The sequence below is a fragment of the Hippichthys cyanospilos genome, chromosome 1, assembly GCF_059441005.1.
Source record: "Hippichthys cyanospilos isolate Australia breed blue-spotted pipefish chromosome 1, RoL_Hcya_1.0, whole genome shotgun sequence".
In the NCBI taxonomy this organism is placed as follows: Eukaryota; Metazoa; Chordata; class Actinopteri; order Syngnathiformes; family Syngnathidae; genus Hippichthys; species Hippichthys cyanospilos.
The window spans coordinates 13,093,540-13,118,039 of NC_142369.1; the positions used below are offsets into that span (position 1 = coordinate 13,093,540).

The following is a 24,500-nucleotide window of genomic DNA, read 5'->3' on the forward strand; positions in this document are numbered from 1 at the left end:
ATTTGTGGGGGCACACAAAGCCAATATACGCATTCGAAAAGACTTGTTTGCCAGAAAATGTACTGTATGTCTCTATTTTTCCCACGGTAGTCTCTGTTTTACTGTGGGAAAAATAGTCTCGATTTCCATTCAAAGAAGTTATCTTTGATGCACAAATGTCAAAAGTGCTTTTGCTAACCAAAACAGCAACATCTACCAAGGCTCAAGGGTATTTTGTAGTCATCTGCCATTTGTGTGCCTTCTAGTGGTGCTACAAGGGTCATTGCATGTGGAAGAACCCCAGTCAAGTGAAGCAAGATGGCGCCTGGGGCTCGTGGAGTAAATACGGCTCCTGCTCGCGCTCCTGTGGGACTGGCGTTCGCCTCCGGACGCGCCAGTGCAACAACCCCACGTAATTACATGCTTTTGTGTTCAACTCATTTGCCCCCCACTCCACCCCAACCCAATACACCCAATACAGTAGCAATGACTGCAATGATGCAGCTGGTTGTAAAAGAAGACCATGCTTCAAAATAAAGCATGGGAAATCAAATAATGTATGAAACAAATGGCATCGGGTCGATTTTATTTTGAATTTAGTCCCGGAAGCGTGGAGCAAAAACAATGCAACTTGATTTGAAAATATGTGTCCCAGAAAAATAATGCATATATATATATATATATATATATATATATATATATATATATATATATATATATATATATATATATATATATATATGGGCAATATACATTCTATATATGTATATTGTTATTACAATGACTAATAATTAAATATAACATTTCCATCAATAAGTAAGCATATCTATAGATTTAATGACTGATACTGCTGCCATTGAACATTCAAATGTAATTTAGATTGAAAGAGAGATGAAATATATAGCTTGTGCTTAAAATAACACATATTCATGTAATAAGGGGAATAAATGCATGTAATAAGGGAAATAAAGGAAAGAGTATATTCGCAGAGGGAATAATGTGATTAAGTGGATTGACATAATGGAGCCTATTTGGACTCTTGAAGGAATAGAACAAAGGTGTCCGCAAGGTAGCCAGAAGGGCGCCACGCGTATTAGCATAACTTGAAAAGGTTAAATCCGGATTCTCTATTTTTGAACATGAAACAGCGAACGTTAGCTCACAATAGCCACAAGCTAACTGCCACATGTCCCTTCTTGCCCCCCTAAAGGCCCATCAATGGCGGCCAGGACTGCCCAGGTGTCAACTTTGAGTATCAGCTGTGCAACACAGACGACTGCCCCAAGCACTTTGAGGACTTCCGAGCGCAACAGTGTCAACTTCGCAACTCCCACTTTGAATTCCAAAGCGCCAAGCACCACTGGCTGCCCTACGAGCATCCGGACGGTGAGTCGGGCCACCGTTGACGGATGCCTCGCCAGATTTCATTCCTCCGGGCCAGTGCGGGAGGGAAAGCGGCTCCTTGGTTGACTCATGGTCAAGGCGTCCTTACGTAAAGGTGGCGTAACGCTGCCAACTGCTGCCCCGAAGGCTTGAGAAATGTCACATTTGCATAAATTGGACAAGGAAATGGTCTTACTTTTGTGTTACTGTTCCACAATACAAATATATAAATAACCCATAGTCATAAAAGTGCACGGTTGGCTCAGCCAAGCACTGGCGTATGTAGACGTGTTATTGAATTATGATAATGGGATTTCTTGCTGCGGCAGGTGGGGATGATAACGCCGTCTTTGCACAACAGAACAAGAAATAATCCTTACAGTTGAATAGTTAAAAGTTTAAAATGTTCTCTATCACTCTCAGGAAATTGAGAAGTTATGCAATTTACGATTGTTCATGGCAATCGCTACTTTACACGATGAAGCTAAACTAAACAATTCAAAGTACTCCACAGTTTAAAAAGTAGTTCATCACAGAAAAACTAGAAACCATCCACAGGGTTAAAAAGAAGAAGAAAAAAGGTTTATAATATGCTCAGTCACTCATGGGCAATATCTAATAAAAATTGAAAAATAATCAAATAGGATGACAAGTAATAATCCATAATTAAAAAATAAATGGCAAACTGAATTGTCCTTTATGGCACTCCTCATCCTAAATCATTAAAAAAAAAGTAATTAAAAACCTGTCGGCTTCCATGTAACTACACTGGATGCACACTACCAAGGAAGAGGCAACAAACAGACATTTGAATTTCATTTCAAACTCAGAGGAAAAAAAAAATCTATGCATTAAACGATAATGACCGCAAATATCTAGATAATACGGGCTTTCTATTAGTCTAAAAAGCTAATATAAGCCAATTGAGCACTGTAGTGATAACTGACCATTGGATGGCAGTGTTTCCACACATACAACGTAGCTATTACCTACATGCAATTCAAAGTAAAGAATGGAAGTCAATCTTTCATATGATACCATCCGTATTTACTTAGACATAGCACACAATAGTCTGTCTGAAAGATGAGTGAAAATGCTAAACATACCGGCCCTCTAGAGGTTTCCTTTTCCCATTACGCTTGGCACCAAGAGAGCTACTAGCCGCCACCTTGCATATAGAGCCAATACAACGTTTTAATAAAATCCACAGTAGAGCTCATGTCGAGTCTGAAGTTAAAGCACAACTAATGGTGTCGCCTTTAATGGTTGCGTTGTAGCCAACAAGAGATGCCACCTGTACTGTCAGTCCAAGGAAACGGGCGACGTGGCGTACATGAAGCAGCTGGTGCATGACGGGACGCGATGCTCCTACAAGGACGCCTACAGTGTGTGCATTCGCGGGGAGTGTGTGGTAAGGCCCTGACAAAACTGCCGTCTTTGGTCTCATTTCTTGATGGGGATTATTCGGAGTACGGCGGCGTATGTGCGGGTGTGTGTCCGTGTGTGTGACAACATTTATTTATTTATTTATTTATTTCCTCATTTTTGCTGCTGCGGAATTCGCAGCATTTGCAAAAGATGCTTGCGTGTAACAAATTAAATAATGGAGAAATATTTCTGCCGTCTTGTTGTTAGTGACAAATTTGGAGCAATAGACATCAAGGATAACTGGATGTGAATGTGAACTCCTTTAATGTTGGGTGCCTTTGATACTTTTAATCAGTCTTTCAAAGTTCCAGTCCCTGACTAATAATATCCTTAAATAATGAGGCCGGAGGTGACTGTTTTCTAATCTCCTTTTCACTTCTTTTGGGGGGGGCATTCAGAAAGTTGGCTGCGACAGAGAAATTGGCTCCAATAAAGTGGATGACAGGTGCGGTGTCTGCGGAGGTGACAACTCCCACTGCCGCACCGTCAAAGGATCATTCACCCGGACTCCCAAGAAAACCGGTAAGCCACCGAGGTGATGACGAAATCCTTGAAAAACAACTTCACCATAAATGAGTTTTCCAGCTCGTCTTGAATTTCTTTGAACCGTGTATTTTTGGACTCTTGCCATTGTCATTCCTGCACATCTAACAATATCTAATCCCTGACTCGCATTTCACTGATGAAGCTGCTATCTTGTAATGCGCATCATCCACATATTTGTTTCATCTGGACTTAAATATTTATTAGGTAAAGCCCGATCGATGAATGGGCTGGCCGGATTAAATCGGACAGCTGATTTAATTGGTCGATATTACCTCTTTAGATCCCCGCCAATAAAGAATCGTCCCCCAAAAAAATCAACCCACTTGACAATTTTTCACTCTCTTGTAACGTTAAACATGTACTAAAGGGAAACATGTGAGTGAGTGAGTGTTCTGCCACATGATTTCTTTTGTGAGCTTTAGGGAACCAAAAACAAGGCGTATGAATATACAGTGCTATGAAAAAGTACTTGCCCCCTTCCTGACACCTGTGCATATTTATCACTCGCAAAGGTTCCATTTCATCAAACCATCAAAGATGAGACAACACGAGGACATATTGTATAACATGCAGTGTCTAATTGGTGATTTTGAATGATTTAAAATGATGAATTATAAGTCATTTATACTCATTTGACTCCATGTGACAAAAGCAGAGTATATCCCATGATCCCAAAAACTGACAATATATTTCCGACCAAATATCGGAAACAGCCTCAAACAATCCATATCGATCAGTATTGGTAAGAAACATGTAAAAACAATAGCTGACAGACCTAACTTTTGTCTTTCTGTGTCTGTTGGGCTCGTTCAATAGCAAAGCGGTTTGGCTGCAATTTAATTAGAATTCTTTCTCAGCTTTATTTGTTTACAAAGTGTTGTGAACCAGTAGTTAACAGCTGATAACTTAATGAGCTGTCAAAATCATCAGGATTAAAAACCTTGCTAATTACTAAAGAAATAAATAAGTTGTATTTCTTTCTTTCTTTCTTTCTTTCTTTCTTTCTTTCTTTCTTTCTTTCTTTCTTTCTTTCTTTCTTTCTTTCTTTCTTTCTTTCTTTCTTTCTTTCTGGCAAATTTCTATTATGCATTGCGTTTAATGCCTTGGTTTTTTATTTCAAGCGTCTTCTTTCAGGTTATCTCCCTTCACCAGACTCATTATGTGACACCCACCACTGGGAGCACATGTTTCATAGGATACATTATAATATTTGGTACCTACAGTATATTCTTTTCTTTGAGTCCCCCCCGCCCCCTCACATCTAGCTCAGTGTGTAGTATAGAGCCATTCTCTTAGTGGACTCTGTTATACATTGTACAGTAATTGTTTTTAATCCATGATAACCATCGGATTTTGCATATATCGTTTCACATTTTACAACAGCATTTTGCACATGTTTACCAAAAGCATTGCTTTTATTCTGTCACATCCAGTATTATTCCATCATTTTCAATATCTAATTCTAAATTAGCAATATCATTTCATGTAATTGAGTTTCAAATCATTCAAGTGTCTTTTGTGTTACACTTAATATATTCCACATTTTTCATCAAAATCCTTCCACTTTGTTCTGTCAGATATTCAGAATTGTTTCATGACATTCAATATAATTCCATATCATTTAATATAAGGTCATATTTTTAATATCATATATATTGCATTGTACATTTTTCAATAGTATCATTCCACATCATTCCTCTCTGGTTTCATATCATCCAACTCTCTTTATCAACATATTGCGCATTAGTGACTGAATTATTCCAAATCATTTTGTCAGATCATCATTCAAAAATTTTCTGTCTTTCAATATCATTCCATTACATTCAGCACTGGCAAACTGTATTGCACATTTTCATTGGTATGATTCCACATCATCCCTTATCATTCAACATTTTATCACGATATTGCACATCTTTCTCAAATTATTCCACATCATTTTGTCGGATTATCATTCAGAATTTTTAAACGTCTTTTAATATCATTCCATAATACTGTATTACATATCATTTCATCGTCTTATTCCCACATCATTCCCTATCACAGAAAATTAAATTGAAACACTTTTCATAAACATGTTGTAATATTGTCACCAAAATCACTCTAGATCTTTTTTACCACAACATTACAAGTCTCTCAGGCCGGTGATTTTTTTTTTTTCTGTTCATTATCCATGCACTTCTCCAGGATTTGTATTTTCTTGCACCATTGATATGAATATGAATCGGACCTTCTAAGTATCCATAAGATAGCGGCTTCATCATAGCTGTCACAGTTATTTTTTTTTTCTTTTGATCATGAGAATGATTATCATGTGACCACCTTAACATCATCCAACATCTTTTAACAGGGAAAGCATTAAGCAAGAGAGCCCAAAAAGAAAGCCGTTTGTTGGAAAACACACTATGCAAGTATCCATCATTTTAGCTGTTCAGCTTATAGCGCAGAATGCTAATACCTGTCTTCTTACTGCTTTCTGCTGCTAGTAATGATCCATTTAGGCTTGTGATCCAAATGTGTTTGTCCATTTCATATGATTATTTCCGGAGCCGCACTAACTTTAGCTTCCTTGTGTGTGTACGTGACCTTTACAGACAAACAAGTGTGATGGTGCTGGTCATTTGTGAACTAATTACAGTGGAATCTCCAAAGGCCTTTTCCCTAAATATCAAATGGTTTAATAATTATGTTGTGATTTATTTATTTTTTTGTTTTTTGTAGTTATTATTAACTGCTAGAGACAGCTCCAAATAATCCGTTTTACTGGGCTGGCAGTTTAATTAGTGAACTATTTAATATAGCACTTAATGTCGCTGGTATATATCAAAGAAGAAAATGAACTACTTGCAGTCAAATACTGACCTAATCTGCCATTTTGTAGAACATTCAACTCAATGACGGCTATCGACGTAAACGATCGCTTTTTACTAGGCTGGCAGTCAATACGTTAATTAGCATTTTACTGTTAAGAATTGAAAAAAAAGTAGTGTAGCATGTTATTATTTATGGATTGGGATATCAAAATATAAAATTCTCCCCTGTTATAGCCACAGGATAGGACTGAGCACGACTGAGAAGAATGAAAATCTCAAAATTATAGGTTTCCCTAAAAAGGGTTAGAATTGCAATCAGATGCCAAACAGTGGTGGCAAAGCACTACTTTTGTCCAAAATAAGCTCCTTAATGACAAATTGCACCAAGATGCACCCTAATTTGGATGTTTGCACATTTTTATGACCCATGCCAGTACAAGCATTAAATACTTTGTTCTCATTCATACCAAACACCAATACATTTTGTATTAGAAAATAAATAACTAACACAGTGAAAAAATAACAAAGACCTCTCTTTCTTGTGCACGTGATTTGCTGGTGCCGGGCTGGCATTTTATTGCACCAACTATTGTTGAGCAAAATTTACTTGATATCAGATTATTTTTTCCCTAAGTATCGGTGGTCGGTATCAGCGGCGTTCATAAAACTCAATGGCTTAAAGTTAGTCGAGTATCATCTTGATACTTGCACATCCCTACTCCTAAACAACACTTTTGTCAAAATGAAGCTCATTAATTCAGTCCGACATGGTTTTTCACAAGATGAAACATCTGTGACGAGGCCAAAAGCTCACACTCAAACTCCTGTCATTTTTCCCTTTAATTAGAATGACTTCCATATTTTGCCTTTTCATCCTGTAGCAGTCGAACGACAGGCACCTTAAAAGCAAGATGCATAGCAGACCATGTTTTTTCAACTACTGTTACTTTCTTAAGTCAACAAATAACTTTGAGGGTTCCACTGTATTTGAATTTAGACAGGATTCACCCTGGATAACCTTTGTTTATTAATGAAAGCCACCTCACACATCCTACCTGCGCATCCAAAGTGAGATAGTAGGCCGCGTTGTCACCTGTCGCAATCTGGCCCAAGCCAGCTGCATCCCTGATAACCATTTGCAGCTCGCCGGTGTCCGTGTCATGTGACCCTTGCGCCGATTTTGCGGGGGGGGGGGGGGGGGGGGGGCAAGCAATTACAACCCCCCCTCCCCCGCAGAGCACTCGTGTCCTGCCGGCCTCAAAAGCGCTCCAACCTCATCCAGTGTGAAGTCCCACCCGCTGCGCTGATCTGATCCCATGCGATCTGACGCCCACCAACAAAACTAACAGCTTTGTTTCGTTCCAAAAGGGAAAACCAGAGGAGCCTTCTCGTTGCCCAAAGGAGCTCGCAATGTCTTTTTAAATGAGAGCGAAGAGTTTAAAAATGTCATTGGTGAGTCACAGGAGGTTTGTGAGAGCGGTGGACATCCCTGCCAGACTTTGCTGCCCACTAGTCTACTAAACAAGATTTTTTTTTTTTTTTTTTCGGTTTTCATTCACACAACAACTGAATATTAAATGTAGACTTCTGCCAAGGCTAAAATATTTGTCGGCTCCAAATTTTGTAAAGCAACAGAAGTCCTAGAGCGGATCAGGGTTGCCTGGGACCACAACGGGATTTGTCAGGCTAATTGAAGTTCACTGATGCTGACCCAACCAGGCTCGAGCATATTTCCGTAATAAATAAGATGAAATCCCTATAAAATGTTTTTGTTGTATTGCACATTTCCATAAGGAATAGCTCGAACAAGATATATAATTATATTACCGCTAATTGATATGGATTTCATCTATCCATCCGTTTTCTATAGCCGCTCATCCTCACAAGGGTGGCAGGCTTGCTGCTGCCTATCCCAGTTGCCTTCGGGCAGTATGCGGGAGACACCCTGAGGACACTGTACTACACACTCAAACATCAGCTTGTATAAAAATGTAACAAAAACGAATTAAACCCGAAAACGGTTTTGACATAACAGAATGCGATCATTACATTTGAAAATATACTGTCCTAAATGCTATCGCTCCCCTTGTATCAGGTTACGGATCAAAAAGTCTTTTTTGGGCGGGGGTGATGCATGGCAGGTATGAACCAGTCTGTTGTTGATTTTCTGCTTGTTAGAGTTGAATCCATTTGAATAGTTTGAATTTTGTGACGGTATTAGGTGTGACGTAGTTACATATTAATAAAAATGACAAAAGCTCCAGCCGTACCATCATAAATCAAATCATAATCCAAGTGAATCAAAACGAATCGAGAATGTACGATTCCCGAATGGCGTCGCTTCCCATGTATCAAGATACGGCGTTCACTGGAACCACAGGTCCCATCAAAGCAGAGGAATTCCAGCGTTCCCGTGATAATCACCATCTTGCACAACTAAAATAAACAGAAATTGTCAGCAGTCAAAAAAAGGAACTGAGTCGTCGTAGTTCTCAATCCAAATGAAAATCCAAAATGTACATCATGGAGCACCCTTCCTTACACATTTAGTTTGTCAGACGAAAGCGCGTTGGCAGAGTTAACGACGAGACACAAGCGTCTCGTTCAGATTCCGAGTGTCCCATACGTGTGAATGAAAACTCCTTCATTAAAACGGTTCCTCGCCTTCCTCCTCTTCTTCATCGGGCTGCTTTGTAGAGCAAAGCATGCGGGATGTCCGCCCCTGCAAACGTGTCGTTTCACCTCATCTTATGCGTCTGCTGTCTCTTTTTCTCTTTTGTTTCTTCACTGTACGCCCGTGCCCAAGGGTTCCTTAAGATGTTTCTCATTCCTCCTGGAGCTAGACATGTGCTCATCCAAGAACATGAGGCCTCCCCTCAAATTCTTGGTAAGTGTGATGCTATGCTATCCGGCATTTAATGGCAGCTCTCTTGCATTTTTCCAATAAGAGGCTAATCGGAACATGTGTAAAAATGAAAAACAGTCATACATTTTGAAAGAAGCCTTGCATAATTTAATTCTCTGCATTCTATTGTACATGCATTATTGATTATTTACATGATTAAAGACACTCTTGGGGTTGCTTTCGCAGGATTGAATAATCACAGGCAAAACATTCAGCCATCAAAATTGTGCACAATTGTGTTTGTGTTGAGTAGATGCAAGGGCTGAAAAAATTATTTGAATTTGATTGCAATGGATTGGACAATTGGATGGATGGATTTATTTATGTATTTATAAATACAGTATAGCAAAGGCAGCTTTCTTCTCTGTTAGATTAGAAGACAGCGGCGTAGTCATTTGAACAGATATTGTACAAATATAAGTCATTAAATAAAGTATGAACAAAATTTAAGTTCCTTCTAGTTGAAATTTTAAATAACAGCCACGTCTAAAACCGCGATATCGCCAACCGGTTGTCATCCCACGCCTACTTTGAAAATAACCTGCATTTCTAAGAAACTGCTTCATTTATTGCTTGTGTCTATTAAAGATAACAAACAACGGTAAAGGAAGACGTGGAAAAAAAGCCTGATTTGATTGTTGGAAAAGCTAAGTGATCCATTTATATCTCATCACTTTCTTCCAGGCAGGGGAGTGATGACTGGATGTATTTGCCCCAAGCCATCACAATTGTGTTATTTCCAAGGAGAATTATCTCAGTTAAAATCTGGTGCCGCAGCAGCAGATGATTGTGTCTGCGGCGGTTTTGTTTTGGTACCAGATGGGATCTCGCAGCATATCATATCACGTATTAGCAGAGCCTTCAGGGAGTATTACCTTCGACATTGACGGACACTACAAGACTCACATGTTGACGCATATTTAGGCTCGGGCTCTGAGGAATGTGAACTGATGGCGTACTTGTAGTGCCGCCACACTCTTGGTACTGTTGAAATAGTCCAGAGTTTACTTGACTTGGGCTGGAAATAAACTGCAGATCCAAATCCTATATTATAATATCATATAAAATCAAATTGAAATCATCGTATGAACCTCAGTTACATCATATCGATGGCCCCGTGCACCATTGCACTGGAATATTAACTCTTTGATTATCTGTCATGGTTCATATTTACACCATATTTAATAATATATGTACGTCTAATTGAATATTTTTTGGACCGCGGCCAACTAATGTACCATATTTCACTGATGGTCTGTGCACACCCCATACCATATTTTCATAACATTTAATGGCCTGGGCATTTCATGCGTACATATAATGGCGTGTCCAAATGTTGTGCAGAGTACCATACATGCATCACATTTAATGGTCTATGAACCTTTTATATAACAAACTGCAAAATATATATCATGAGGTTTGTGCAATACTGACACTGTTTAGATCAGGGATGGGCAACTGGATGCTCACGGGCCAAACTGAGTGGCCCTTTCATTAAGTCCCCATGCATCTTCCAACTCTCTGATTTATTTATGTATTTATTTCAATGAGGTGGAGGGAGGGGGGGGGGGGGCAAAGCCCCTTTTTCATGAAAAACATATTGTAAATTTATCTGTGCTGGGGGTTTACACAAAAAAATTAAAAAAAAAAAAATCACTGCAAACTCCTATCCCCTGAAAATCGCAGGAGTTCCACTGTAGTTTTAATTCGTAATACCACCAATGATGGCTGGCATCGCTGGTTGAAATTGCGTGGTCCTAAGTGGCTCTCCAGTAGGGCTGATGAAAAATTATAATCATAATAATGCATCACTTTTATATGGCGCTTTTCTAGACACTCAAAGGCGCTTTATAATGGATACATTATTCATGCACTCACACAGTCATACACCAGTGGTGGTAAACTACATAGTGTAGTCACAGCTGCTCTGGGGCAGTGTGTTGCACTTACGGCCCTTGGACCGGTCACTGGAGGCAAGGTCGGTGCTGCGTCTTGCCCAAGGAAACATTGACATATGACTCGGACGGAGCGGGATTCGAACATCCAACCCTTCGGTTCCTCCACCATCTCAGCCGCGGCAATTGTGTAGCTTTTGCTCCTTCCCTGATTTAATTCATATTTCTTGACCTGTGCACATGTTATGACACCCTGGCCACCACATCAACAAATCTCTGACTATGCCCCTACACTTACATGCAGTGTAAATCCAGCCTTGGTCTTGTTTATGTGGTCAGCAATATGCCATCATAGTGTTGCTTCCACCACAGCGTAGCACTGGTCTGCTAGCTCTCCCACAGCAAAATGGACTCTCTGTGATTGATTTGTGGTACTGTTTTTCATTGGTTCATAACAATCGGCCGATTGCAGCAATCAAGAACCAGGCGACGGGCCACTACATTCTCAACGGTAAAGGAGAGGAGCTCAAGTCCAGGAGCTTCATCGACCTGGGTGTGGAGTGGCACTATAGCATCGAAGAAGATGTGGAAACTCTACACACTGACGGACCTCTGCATGACCCTGTGGTGGTTCTGGTAAGAAGGAAAGCATTTATTGTGTCTAAATGTTTCTGCCAGTCTGAGATAGTGATGAGCCTCCTCAGGTTGGGGCTGTTGGTCATCATGATGCATGTTTTTCCGAAACGGCGTCTTGAGAATTTTTTGTGGGTCGTCCGTATACTAATGGTGGACATGCCTACCAAATTTCATGTTCATGTATGAAACTGATTCAATAGTAGGGGTGTCAGAGTAATAGACTAATTATGATCATTCAAGTGTAGACATAATTGAAGTGATCCTAATGGTGTTAATCTCTTTTTTAGTATCTTTTTGTATGTTGATTGGGTCCATTGTTTGCATTGAGCTTCTTGTGCTTGAGTTCTTGGGTCAATCACACTCTGGTGGACTTTGATAGGCTGATTGTATTTGGTATAATCTGATAGGCTCCTGTTGCGGGCGGGGGTGTGGTGGAGCAAGTTCAATAGCAGAAGGAAGACATGAAAATGGAGGAGCATATAAGAGTTGTTGGTCCGATGAATGATAAATTGAACTTTAAAAAATGTCCCGAAAGCTACTTTGAAGTAGTTTGCTTACCACAAAGGTAGCTCAAGTTTAGCTTACGCCATAAATGCAAAGCACCCAGCTGAGACTGCAGCCACACAGAAGGATAACAACAAAGAAGCTAATGTAGCGAGCCATGGTCAAGATTTTTGCCAAACCAAACTCGAGAACATCCCAAGTTTGAGCAAAAGACAGAATGGACGATGTGTTCTCTTAAGGTTATTTTCTAATTATTTGGCTATTGACAAAATAAAATGGCACCATTCTTCCTGAAAGTTGAAACTGAAAGTTGCAGCCAGCCCTTGTGACTAATTTCAAATACTGCAGAAGGTTAATGGTTAAAGTTGCATCTGTTGTAGTCTGTTAAAATAAATGAATGACTGGAGCCACTTGAATGTTGCTCTATATCAATCTTTTGATCTGCCACAATATCACAATTGTCTACATTAAACAACCAAAAAATAGTACGGGGGTTTTCTCCCTTTTTTTTTTTTTAACGGTGAGAACAAGCTCAATTTTTCTAATCTGTAGATAAATCTAGTCAGGAGTGGAATCTTCAAGCCATATCATGCAAATTTGAATTTCTTGTTTTATGATGGGGCAGAATGGTGGAAGAGTGGTTAGCAAGTCCGCCTCACAGTTCAAAGTCCCGAGTTAAATTGTAGCTCGCTTCGGCCTTCATGTGGGGAGTTTTCGTGTTCTACTTGTGCCTGCATGGATTTTTGCCGGGCACTCCGGCTTCCTTCCACTTCCCAAAAACATGCATGGTGGGGGGTATTGGACACTCGAAATTGTCCTAAGGTGTGAATGGGTGCATGCAAGGTTGTTCATCCCCGTGTGCTCCAGTAGGCTGGCAACCAGAGAAAATTCTCTTAGTTTAGTATCAATCGTCCTATCAATTATACGAAATTTGGTAGTCATCAGACCTGGCTGTTTATGATAGACAATGCCGAGCAAATTTCATGTAAATGGGTAAACCTGACTTTGGAGTTTTGAATACCATTGGGTCAGCCCAGCCACCTTTCCACGCAATAAAATCCAAACTTTGCAAGTGTATTTTCACGTTGCCAATTTGTGTAGCACAGTGGCACGGAGTAGGCAGCACTCTACTTGTGGCCCTTGAGCTGTTTTGGCCTTTTCGCACTGCTCTCAGCACAGCAGTGTGCCATTGAGCAACACGTTTATCGTCGTACAGGCTACCCTTAAACGCAAGGTCGATGCTTCGAAAATCATGTTGCATTGTGTTGGGGTTGGGTCAGCACACAGAAAAACCCGTTACTAGGTTTTCTGCTGCTATTGCAAGTTTGAACTTTTCATTTTTGGAGCAATGTGCTAAGCGGCACATATTGTTAAGCTTTGTTTCTTGCGGTGTGAGCCCATGATTTCAAAAAAAGAAAAAACAAGAGGTGATGTTCAAGGTTCACTGCTAAAAGCAAACTGAGTGGAATGAAGTAATTTATAGAAGAATACTGTAGACTAAAAGGGCAACCAGGAGCATCACAAACCAAATGCCGAGCCATCAATTCTCTTCTTTTGATACAGAGGAGCAGTGGCTCCACTTTGAATTTAATTGGATTTTGAGGAGACGTTTCTTGATATTTCAGAGGTAAAAACAACACAAAAATAAATGCATGGAAACTGTCACATCAAGCCGCATGCAGGATTCTTGACAAGTCTGAGGAACAGCAACAAAAAGTAACAGAGCTTACTTGAAGTGTCCGAGATATCGGCTAAGCTTAAAAATCCATTCTCGTATACAGAAATGATAAAAGAACGGCACGACTGAAATGGGCACAACATTTGAGGAGGTTTTTTTTTGTTAACTAATCCCCCTTCATTATTTTATTCATGATTATTTAATGACAACATGGAAATGAGAGAAAAGAGGCAGCTACCAAAATTCATGCTGCTAAGTACAGTAAAACTGGCTTCAGGAAGCACAGCGTTCCCGTGTCCTAATCAAACGCAAACAGAATCGGGCTCATAATGGAAAACCACGGGGAACCATTAGCTCACACTACATTGACTGCTCTTATATACAGTATAGAGGGTCTTGAGTGTTTCAATGACCCACCATGATAAGTCTATAATTGTATCCCACCGGGGGAAACCCGGGGGCACGTTCAATGAAGAGTTCTCAGTTTTAAAATGGATGGAAATGGCTGCAAGAGGGGAAGTGGCAACGTATTCGCTTTGACTTTTTACTCGGTAGAATGAAAACATGGGATTCTTTTTCGAGCCTCCATTTTTCGAACATGTCAATGCAAATTTTAGCCTTGTACACACAAGGGATCGTTCTGTACAACTTGTTGTATTGGCTCCAGTCTTTCAACGCGCTGTTCACCAAACATGTCACATACGTGCAAAGACCACTTGATAGCGTGTTTGATGCCCATGCCCAAAAGCAGCGCTTCCCAAATGGGTGTATACATATGTGAGACTTTAACAAGGTTTCTGCAGGCAACAGCAAATCAAATTGAATGTTTTTCATGCCACTGCAGAAACAGTACAGTTTGCATTTCAAATTAAAAGCAAATTAACTAGAAGCAACTTCATGCTAAATTGTGTTTTAGTGACTATGCAAAAAATGGTCTTTATTTGTTTATGGGTGCACATTGTCACGAGAGACACAACTCTCTGACAGACAAGTCAGAAATAAAACAGTTGATGTTATACTATTTCTGGAGTTGTTCGAAAAACGTTAATAAAAATGTGTTAAAATATCCCTAGAGAGACGACTAAAAAATAGTTCAATAAATGAACTTACTATTTACGTCACCAACTCATTAACAGTCATTACAGCTGCTTATTTACTTTCAAACTTAGTTTGTAGCAGACGTGTGACATTACGTATGCCGTGATTTTGACATTACACTTGCGAAAGAACACCATGAATCTCTCCTTTCATCTGCTACCGCTTCAAACAACAAGGCATATGTGGGAATGTTACAATTTTATATTTGCGTTTAATGTGTTTTGTTTTATTATTGATCATTTTTCTATGTTAAATTTTTGCTTTGTTAGTTGTGTATTGCATTGTATATGGAGATTCTATCCCAGTTTTGCTGTACATGTATTGTACGGTACAATGACTATTAAGGCATTCCATGTATAGGGCAATTAGTAAAAAAATAAAATAAAAAAAATACATATGGATGGCACAGCTCTCTGTTTTAGGTTTTTTTTTTGGTTTGTTTTTTTTTTCCATCCAAAAGTGCTTTGTGCCAGTTAATAGGTACTTGGTGAAAAAAATAATAACAATTTTAGGGTGTACGGTACATAAGTGAAAATTGGTTGCAAAACATTACCCTAAAACACAATTTGGCACAATTGTCTCCAAATTGTCTACAAAATGTCAAGTTTTCTAAATCTTCAAGAGTATTTTTTTGTTGTTGTTGTTTTTTGTGACGGTCTCAGGATTTCATTTCATATTGAACTAAAACTTGGTTGCTGTGCTCCAGTAAGATGCAACGACAACAATGAGAGGTTGACTATTCAGTGTGGTTCAACACAAGTGTTTCAAATATGATATGTCAGAAAAAAATCTCTCTTTGAAGTAGATTCAAGAGATTTATTGTCATATTTATAGTTGTACCATACAATAAAATTCTTATTCTGTTCCCTCCCTCTGGTAGCAGACTCCATTCCATAATTGAGCAATTAATGAATAGCAATGAATAGCAATAAGCAACAGAGACAATGGTGCTAATAATGCAGTGAAGAATATCATGTTGTGCAAAAAAAAATAGAGCAAGATATAAGTAGCCGTGTGAATGTAAAAAAAAAAAAAAACTTTGCAAGCAATGGATTCTTAAGTATTTTTGCTATTCTAAACATCTATCAAAGGTCATGTCGCCAAGTGAGACTGGGTTCACATGCAGCTTTACTGTATAATGTATGTTTTATGTCTGAATCAGTAAAGGTGGATCAGACTTTCTAATAGGGGTCCATGTATAGGCCCTTGCGGAACCCCACGGGAAATCAGTGTACGACTGGTACATTTTATAAGGTATTTCAGTGTTTCCTAATGGTCATGAAATTAAGGCAGCCATTTTACTTGAAAAAAATCCCCTTTTACTGAGCAAACCGTATAAATTGTCTTGTTGCAATTTTATCTCCCATTTTGTCTCCACATCAGCCTGGTAAATTCAAAAGATGAGTCCTTTTATATCGCCAATAGCACTTTAAATGGCACATTTGTTTGAAAGCAAAAGTACTTGCCATCCAAAGTACAAATGACTCAACAGTTTGAAAAGAAATGCTTTGATAGGATAATTATTGCAGGACACTTAATTACAGTTGTTGATCAGACGTTTTTAATTCAAACGTGACAAAGAGCTGGCAGAGGGAAATGTACAGTTTCATCTTCAAAAGGCATTCATTATAGACCAACTAGATTCTAGAAAAGAAATATATTAGTTAATATCCGAGTGTACAAAGTATACTGTAAGTGTTTCAGTACGCGTGCGCAGTATGAGTGAATGTTAATGTTAAGTTTATTGGTATATACTGTACACAGTATACGGTATAGCCCTGAATCACCGAAGTCTCAAAGGGCTTCACTGGTGAAAAGAAGTCAGACCGAGACTTCTTTTGCAAAAAGAAAGTTGTGCAGAGACTTCTTTTCATCATAAGTTTATAACAGCATCTCATATATATATATATATATATATATATATATATATATATATATATATATATATATATATATGTGTGTGTGTGTGTGTGTGTTTGTGTATGTATGTATATGTGTATACAGTAAACAACTCTGACTTAATTAGTTTTTTCTTCCAGTGAAACGGCTATACAGGAAGGTAGCGCAATCATCATTCATAGCTTCTTTTTAAATATATTTCCGCCAATTCTATATCTCCAATGCTGCAGCATTCATCGCACATACAATACGGCAGCTTTTCTTTCCGTCTGCCAGATCATACCCAAGGACAATGACACGCGCTCCACTCTGATGTACAAGTACATCATCCACGAAGACTCGGTGCCTGTCAACCACAACAATGTCATCCAGGAGGATACGTACGAGTGGGCACTCAAGAGCTGGTCTCCTTGCTCCAAGCCCTGCGCTGGAGGTAAACAATGCATTAGTGTCTACCTAAGAGACAATACACCAGGACCGTTCATTTACACTTCACGCAGCGTGCGCCATATGTTAGAGAATGAGTTTTAACAACAGGAGCCTTGTTTTTTCCTCAATAACTTTAGGCTACCAGTACACCAAGTACGGATGTCGGAAGAAAGGCGACACGAAGATGGTTCACAGAGGCTACTGTGACGTCGGCAGAAAGCCCAAACCGATTCGCCGAATGTGCAACCTGCAGGATTGCATGCAGCCGCAGTGAGTGCGCGCACACGTATACCCCTGCCCTCCTTCACGTTTTGGGGGGTGTCGTTATGTCATCGTCAAAACAAACAGGGCGGACGAAGTCGTCGAAAATCTTCCGAAATTCTCAAGTTTTGTCAAAATAGAGTAGATGGATGATGATTGGAATTTTTGTGTCAAATTTTAAAAAATGAAATCAAAAACAATGAGTCTGTGGGACACACGTTGATTTGAAAGTATGCATCCCCGTCAAAAATGACGCGTCAGGGACGCAGGCAAACGAGAGCACTGAAAATTGAGTGAATACCCAGACAAAAACGAATTATTGAAAACACAGAAAAACGCACTTTGAAGATGACAAGTGTTAAATAAGACCTTAAATCGTTGTCATAGATTTTTATGGAGAGGCTCTCCGCAGATTGCGATGATCCTCTGATGTTCCGTTCTGCTTTGGGCACAGCGTGTTTACTGAAAAGACAGGGTAGTGAACAGCTTTCCCCGCAATTGCGAGGACCGACTTATCAACCAGAGAGCCGTGTGGATAGCGATTGGTTGTGAAGATGAGGCTGATGATGGTTTGTTTCACGCGTTGCTGAGTTGAATGTGTGGAAAGGTTTTTATGTACTGCTTCCTTCAGACGCTTCATCCAGCGCTAAAACAATGACAGTTACCACCGTAGCAGCCGTTGTGACAATTCTAGTGGTAGTTGTAGTCGTAGCCCAGCGATAACCATTTTTGAGAAATTATTATTGTTGTTGTTGAAAACGGTCAAAATCTTACACACTGAAATCCGCTGAAATGAGCAGAAGTATTAGGAGTGACTGGTATCGGGCCCGGCCACATTTGCCAAATTGTCCCGCGTAGCGTTGAACCCCCTCGTCGTTTCCTCCAGGTGGATCACGGAGGAGTGGGAGCACTGCACGCGCACGTGCGGAAGCCTGGGCTACCAAGCGCGCACGGTGCGCTGCGTCCAGCTGATGCCCGACGCCGCCAACCGCTCCGTGCACAGCAAGTACTGCAGCGCCGAGCGGCCCGAAACCCGCAGGCCCTGCAACCGCATCGCCTGCCCCTCGCACTGGAGGACGGGAGCCTGGTCCGAGGTCAAATGGAATCTGCCGTACCATGTCTATTATTATCCCCCGCGTCGACGCGTGTCGAAAAATTTGTCGAGCGCCTTGCCAATTTGGACACATCGCTTTTCCTCCCAAGTGGCGCGTGGCTCATCTCCAAAAGTTACAGCCAACAAATTGTAATCTTAAAAGCTCCACTTAACAAAAACTAAGGAGAAAGCCTGTCACACTTGGAAAGTCTTTTTCGGGATTAAAGGGATAGAGACCAACAATATGATTGGAACTATTGAAAGTAAATATTGAGCCTTGTAAATAGTGAGCCCTTTAATTTGAGGAATCACTTTATGGTTTCTTGCATGCGCTAGTTTGCCTTTTTAAATGGCTTGGATTGTTCAGCTTTGCTTGAGGAAAAAATGTTTCTCCTCAACGACATGTGGACATAATGGCAAATCAATCAGAAATATGACAAGTCATCCTTGAGTTCTTTAATTTGAGATTTCAGATTTGTCAGACGCTCGAGTCACCTGGTTTGGTCACAAATTTGTTGAAAATCTATCGTCAGTTTCTGTGTCCTCGTTGGCTTGGAAGTAGCGCTCGAAGTCCTTCCTGCTAGAAATCAGCTTTCTTCTTCTTCCAAGTTGTAAGCTCATCTCATGTCTCTTGACTTGACCTTTTCCCCTTACCAAAAACATATGTATACACACATATACGCATTTTACCTCTATATGAGTGAAATTTCAGCACTAACAAATCTAACAGAATTCAGAATTCAGTTTTCAAAATAAGAGTTTTTTCAAAATAAAATCTTTCATATTCCGATAATACATAAAACTAAAAGAATTCATAATTCCGGCATGCGGACCACGGTCTTTAACGCTTACAGTGTACTACTTTCTTCCCCAACATGAGCAATACTGCCCTCCAATGGTCACGGTTCATCACTTCAGTGCTTAATATTAAAATAAGCACTAGTCAAGGGTGTCAGCTACCCTTTCATAAAAAAAAAGTATTTTCTGAGTATTTTCGTCATTGACATGCAACGTAAGTATTTTAAAAGACAAGAATTGTCGTCCATGGCAATGGAGTTAATTGGAGATTTGACGACTGATTTGTAACATCATCTACACTAGTTGATTGGTCACATTTCAGGCAAAAAAAAAAAAACATCTTTTAGGTTATTCCATCCTCATATGAGCTCATATCGATTGCAATTGATTGCAAATCAATATGGGCCTTATGGGGGTTGCTTTTGTTTGCGTCTCATTTTCTTGCACAGTGTTCCGTAACCTGCGGGGAGGGCACGGAGAGGCGATTGGTCAGCTGCCGAATTGGGGACCAATGTGGTGCAGACAAGCCGGAGAATGTGCGTGTTTGCCGACCTGGACCATGCCACGGTGAGAATCTTCCTTCAAAGGCCTTGTATCCGAGTTCAGCCGCCACAGGAAGTACGTAAATAGAACAGACTTAACAGTTATTTTTTAACGCATTATATAATGTAAATTAGTCTTTAAAGTTAGCATTTTGACAGCCCCTATACTACTGTACATCACAAGTGCACAGGCTGACTTGTAATAATAAATCGTGCACCATATCTGATATTTCCATGGCAACTCTGAATCACCTTCTATATATAACAGTCAAATGTATAAGTGGACCAGCCAAGACAGGCCCATCTCCGACACACATAGAGATGTTCTGGGACAGAAACTAATCTAGCCATTCATTTTCTCCGCGGCTTATTCTCTGCGGGGTCAACGGGGCAACTGGAGTTTTTCCTCTCACATATTCCACTAAAATAGCCAATGAATCCAACCTAATTCTGGCACATCAAAGATAATTTCCTAACGTCTACGAACAAATTATTCGTATTTACCATTGTAAAGGTCAAACACAAGTGAGTCATTTTTTATAAATATCAAAGATAATTTTGCCCTCAATAGTCTGTTTTGGTAAATCTAAAAGTTCCCGTAAATCTCAAGTAACCTGGGTTACCGTTTTTTTTGCCCAAAATAAATAACCCTTTTCCAGTGTGCAAGTTCATTAGAAAGTTGACGTTCAGCTTAACGATTCACCATTTTGCTCTCACACGTCGACGCGTTTTTTTGTCTTTCAGACGAGCCCTGCCACGGAGACAAATCTATCTTCTGCCAGATGGAGGTTTTAGCTCGTTACTGCTCCATCCCGGGCTACAACAAACTCTGCTGCGAGTCGTGCAGCAAACGTACTACCGGCGGCGCTATGTTCTCCGAAACCGAGGACCACCTACGCTTCGGTTCTGCCTCCCAGCTGCTGGAGACGCTGATGGCCAACGCCACACGCACCGCTAAGCAACAAAACGCCGGCAAACGGCAACAAAATGGCGGCAAACCGCAGCAAATTGGCGGTAAACCACCGCAAAACGGCGGGAGACAGCAACAAAATGGCGGGAAACAGCAGCAAAACATTAGCAAACAAAAGCAGATCGCTAATAAACAACAACAAAATGCCGGACGATCGAGACAGGCCACCACGCCCGCCCCGCTCAAGAAAGCCAAAACGACGTCAACGACCCGGAGGAACCCCAAGCCAGCGGGGAGATGAGAGCGGCGCCCCCGTTAGCGGGACTACGCAGACGCAGCAGCTTCATCCTTCCAAGTCTTCTCGCGCTTACTACAACAAAGACGTCATCATCAAAGACACAAACGAAGAGGTGCTGGTTCACTTTGTTATTTAGCGGTACTGAGCTGTCTAAGCCAGGGCAGTTATTTCAAAAAGGGCACAAAAATTGAGTTGTTTCTTTTTTTTTTTCCTTTGAAATCAAAACATCCACATCACACAAAACATCAAAAGGAAAAAATTCCTGATATCAAACACAAACCTCCCTTTTTTCTTGTTATTTTTTGTTGAACAGTAAATGTGCTTCTTGTCATAAGACGCACATAGAGTAAGTCTCTCACGAAGGACAATTCAGTCTCTAACAACGCAAAATTAATAAGAGCAAGCAATTTTGTTTGCAGCAAGTCTGGCATACATTATTTTAAAATATAAATCAAAGACTGTTTAGGATCTGAAACAAGCAAAAGCAATTTTGAAAATCTGTCATCCTGGAAGTGGAGAACATGATTTTACATCCCCACTATCCAATTTTAAATAATCCACATACAAAATACTAAAATATGTAGTTGTTGAATAAATGTATTTGTCATGAGACCCAATAAAAAAAAATTAAGAGAAACAAATTGCTTGAAAATTGTTTTCAAAAAACAAGTCTGGCGTAACCCATAAAAAGCTTTTTTTTTTTTGTTTTAAACTTGTTTACATCAGTACATTTCTCCTCTTTGGCAGCAGTTACAGCTCACTTCTACTCATGAGAGAAAACTCGCATTTTGTCTGAAGTTGCAACTGTCCTCTAATTCAGGAACGACTCAAACATTAAAGATAATTTAGGCCGCATCACTGTAGCCCCAGAAAACATCAAAGACATATTTGTCTTCAACAGACCTAATATTCATGATTTCATAGCCATCAAACGCATACATGTGGATCCTCATAAACATCAGACCTTTTTCTTAACAAAACGTACCAAAAAAATAGAAATTCAAAATGTTATAGTCAATGCAGAGAAACTAAAAATTGGTGCAGAATATATTTTCGAACAAAGAAAAAATATAGTATTGATACTACACAAGGAGAAACATGAAGAAATAAAAAGTCAACAGTTCAAAAATCAATAAAAAATATAATACATGACAATAAAAAATAAGTTGAATAAAGCTGTTGGAAAGAAACACATACAACATATATCATAAAATGGCATAAAAAATGACAAGTCCAACAAACACAAGGGCATTTCAGTGTTCTCATTCTATTCTAACTTATAAATTAAAAAAGAAAAAAACAGTCAAAGAGGAAATAGATCAAAACTGCTTGAAAGCCTCATTACGCACAATGTCAAATATCAACACTTTTTATCGTATTTTATTAATTCTGCTTAATGGTGCTTCCATATGTACTCTAAGGTGACGTGAAATTACTATTACATGGCAGTAATCAGTATTATAAACTGGACATTTTTTATTTTTTACCATCACAGTGTTGAACTTTATGAGACTATGTTAGCATAGCATAGATTTTACCGTCAAATATGTAGCAGTTGTACCTTTCCAAAGCTGCAGCCAAAGTTTGCTTGTTTTGCTTAGTGATGAGATTTTTTTTTTTTTATCAATACATGACACAAACATTAGCTAAAGCTATTCTTTTGCTTTACTCGCACAATAGCATTTTAGTATGTTAGCAATTAAAACCAGTGGCAACAAACATGCATACAACATTTCTTGAATTGACCTGTATATGAATTAACAATTTAATACAAAAGAAAAGCAAAACTTAAGGCAATTAATAATAATGATTAGGATCATCTTTATTTTTTAAAGAAATATTTTAAACAGTCTATTTTATCTGTAAACGTTAGGCTACTACAAGTAAAAATATTTTAAAGATATCAAGTACAATGCACCTTTTGTTTTGCTCTACTCGCACATTAGCATTTTTAGCATGATGATAGCATTTTTAGCATGCTAATGGGAAACGCAGTCAACTGTGTGCTATTGATGGATGGACATTTCTCAAATGACTTATACAGTATTACAGCACAAATGAATGGCCAGTTTGTCAAATTTCATTTGTAAAAGTTGTGTTATGAGTGGATTGTTCTGAACTCATTTTTTTTCTTCTTTCTGGTCTGGTGACTTTTCTACAAATTGTGTACATTGTTACAAAATAATAAATAAATAAAAAGGACAAAGGGAAAAATAAAGTGAGCACAAATGGTTTAGTTCTCATTAAATTTAAAAGAAAAAAAACGTTTTGGCAGATATGGCCATGAATAGCTTAGCTTAAATTTAGCCTTAGCGTTACCCATAATAGAAAAAAATATTTTCTGTTTTTTTTTTTTAATTTGTTTTTTTTCATACTCCACACCTCGATCATGATTTCCCAAACATGCTTCACTCACATTAGCATCTGATTGTGGCGGCCATCTTGAGCTACTGAACATCTTTATTGTGCTCACAATTCAGATGGGCGTTCACTCATATTTTTTGATTGGCAAATGGGCATACTAAGGATTAATTGGCTTATTTTAAGCAGAATGCTCTGAACTGTTCCAAAGGCGTAATTCATACCTGATACTTGAATACGTATTAGATATAAATGTAGCATCTCTATTTATGTCCATTGCTTCCATTTCTAGTTGTTTCACTCACTTTCGACATGTTAGCCATTAGCTAAGCGGGGTTTTTAATGCCTGAAGAAGACAACAACAAAACAACAACAGATTTCCTCATAACCGCCATGCATCTGACTGCAATAAACACACATAACAATGTACAACAGTGTATAGTATGTGTATATAGATAGCATTGAGTGCAGACATATTTATTGAAGGGGCAGTGCTGTTTGCGCGGTAACACTTTTTTTTCCAGCAACATTTTCAGTTTTTTTTTTAATGAATATAAAAATATACTAGAATAGAAATGACATTGTTTTTTGCAAACAATTAGATGTAAATATACACGCTCAATTTTGAGATGTTTGTCACCAGGCTGTCTTTTCACAGCTGTTTTTTGTTTGTAGCAACTGACCGGACAAGCGCTTTGATGCTAACCGCAAGTGTAGCTAGCTGAGCTTTGTAATGACGCTAGTCGCGCAGGACAAAACCCCTGAGCCTCCTTCCAGTACTGTATCCATACAACCTGTGCATTGTCATGTTCCCATTGTGCTTGTCTTGTGTATTTTGTGTAGTTTCAAGTGTACACTACTACTGATGCTGTTTGTTGGAATGGGGAGCACATAGCAATAAAGGATAGGATCAACATGTCCGCCTCCGTGCTCTTGTTGCTGTTGTTTTTACCGGATCGCACATTAACAAACACCAAAAAAAAGCATCTGGATGGGAACGCCTCACAATTATATAGCGGCACGGTGTGAGAGTGGTGAGCAAATTTG

General features: G+C 39.3%; 1 protein-coding gene across 4 annotated transcripts in view; it reads left to right on the forward strand.

Annotated features, from left to right (window-relative positions):
- The window catches only part of adamts3 (ADAM metallopeptidase with thrombospondin type 1 motif, 3), a 108,317-nt gene extending 83,946 nt beyond the window's left edge, over nt 1-24,371 (forward strand). The window contains exons 12-23 of one of the 4 annotated variants that reach the window (XM_088429010.1): nt 246-391; nt 1,190-1,365; nt 2,640-2,773; nt 3,189-3,312; nt 7,515-7,598; nt 8,953-9,033; nt 11,419-11,582; nt 17,038-17,194; nt 17,328-17,460; nt 18,338-18,545; nt 19,792-19,960; nt 20,629-24,371. In XM_088429010.1, coding sequence (XP_088285136.1) covers nt 246-391; nt 1,190-1,365; nt 2,640-2,773; nt 3,189-3,312; nt 7,515-7,598; nt 8,953-9,033; nt 11,419-11,582; nt 17,038-17,194; nt 17,328-17,460; nt 18,338-18,545; nt 19,792-19,960; nt 20,629-21,095 — 2,043 coding nt within the window. In that variant the 3' untranslated portion in view covers nt 21,096-24,371. The remainder of the gene's footprint in view (nt 1-245; nt 392-1,189; nt 1,366-2,639; nt 2,774-3,188; nt 3,313-7,514; nt 7,599-8,952; nt 9,034-11,418; nt 11,583-17,037; nt 17,195-17,327; nt 17,461-18,337; nt 18,546-19,791; nt 19,961-20,628) is intronic. The other 3 variants (XM_088429018.1, XM_088429027.1, XM_088429036.1) reach the window with 3 other exon arrangements.
- The last annotated feature ends 129 nt before the right edge of the window (nt 24,372-24,500 follow it).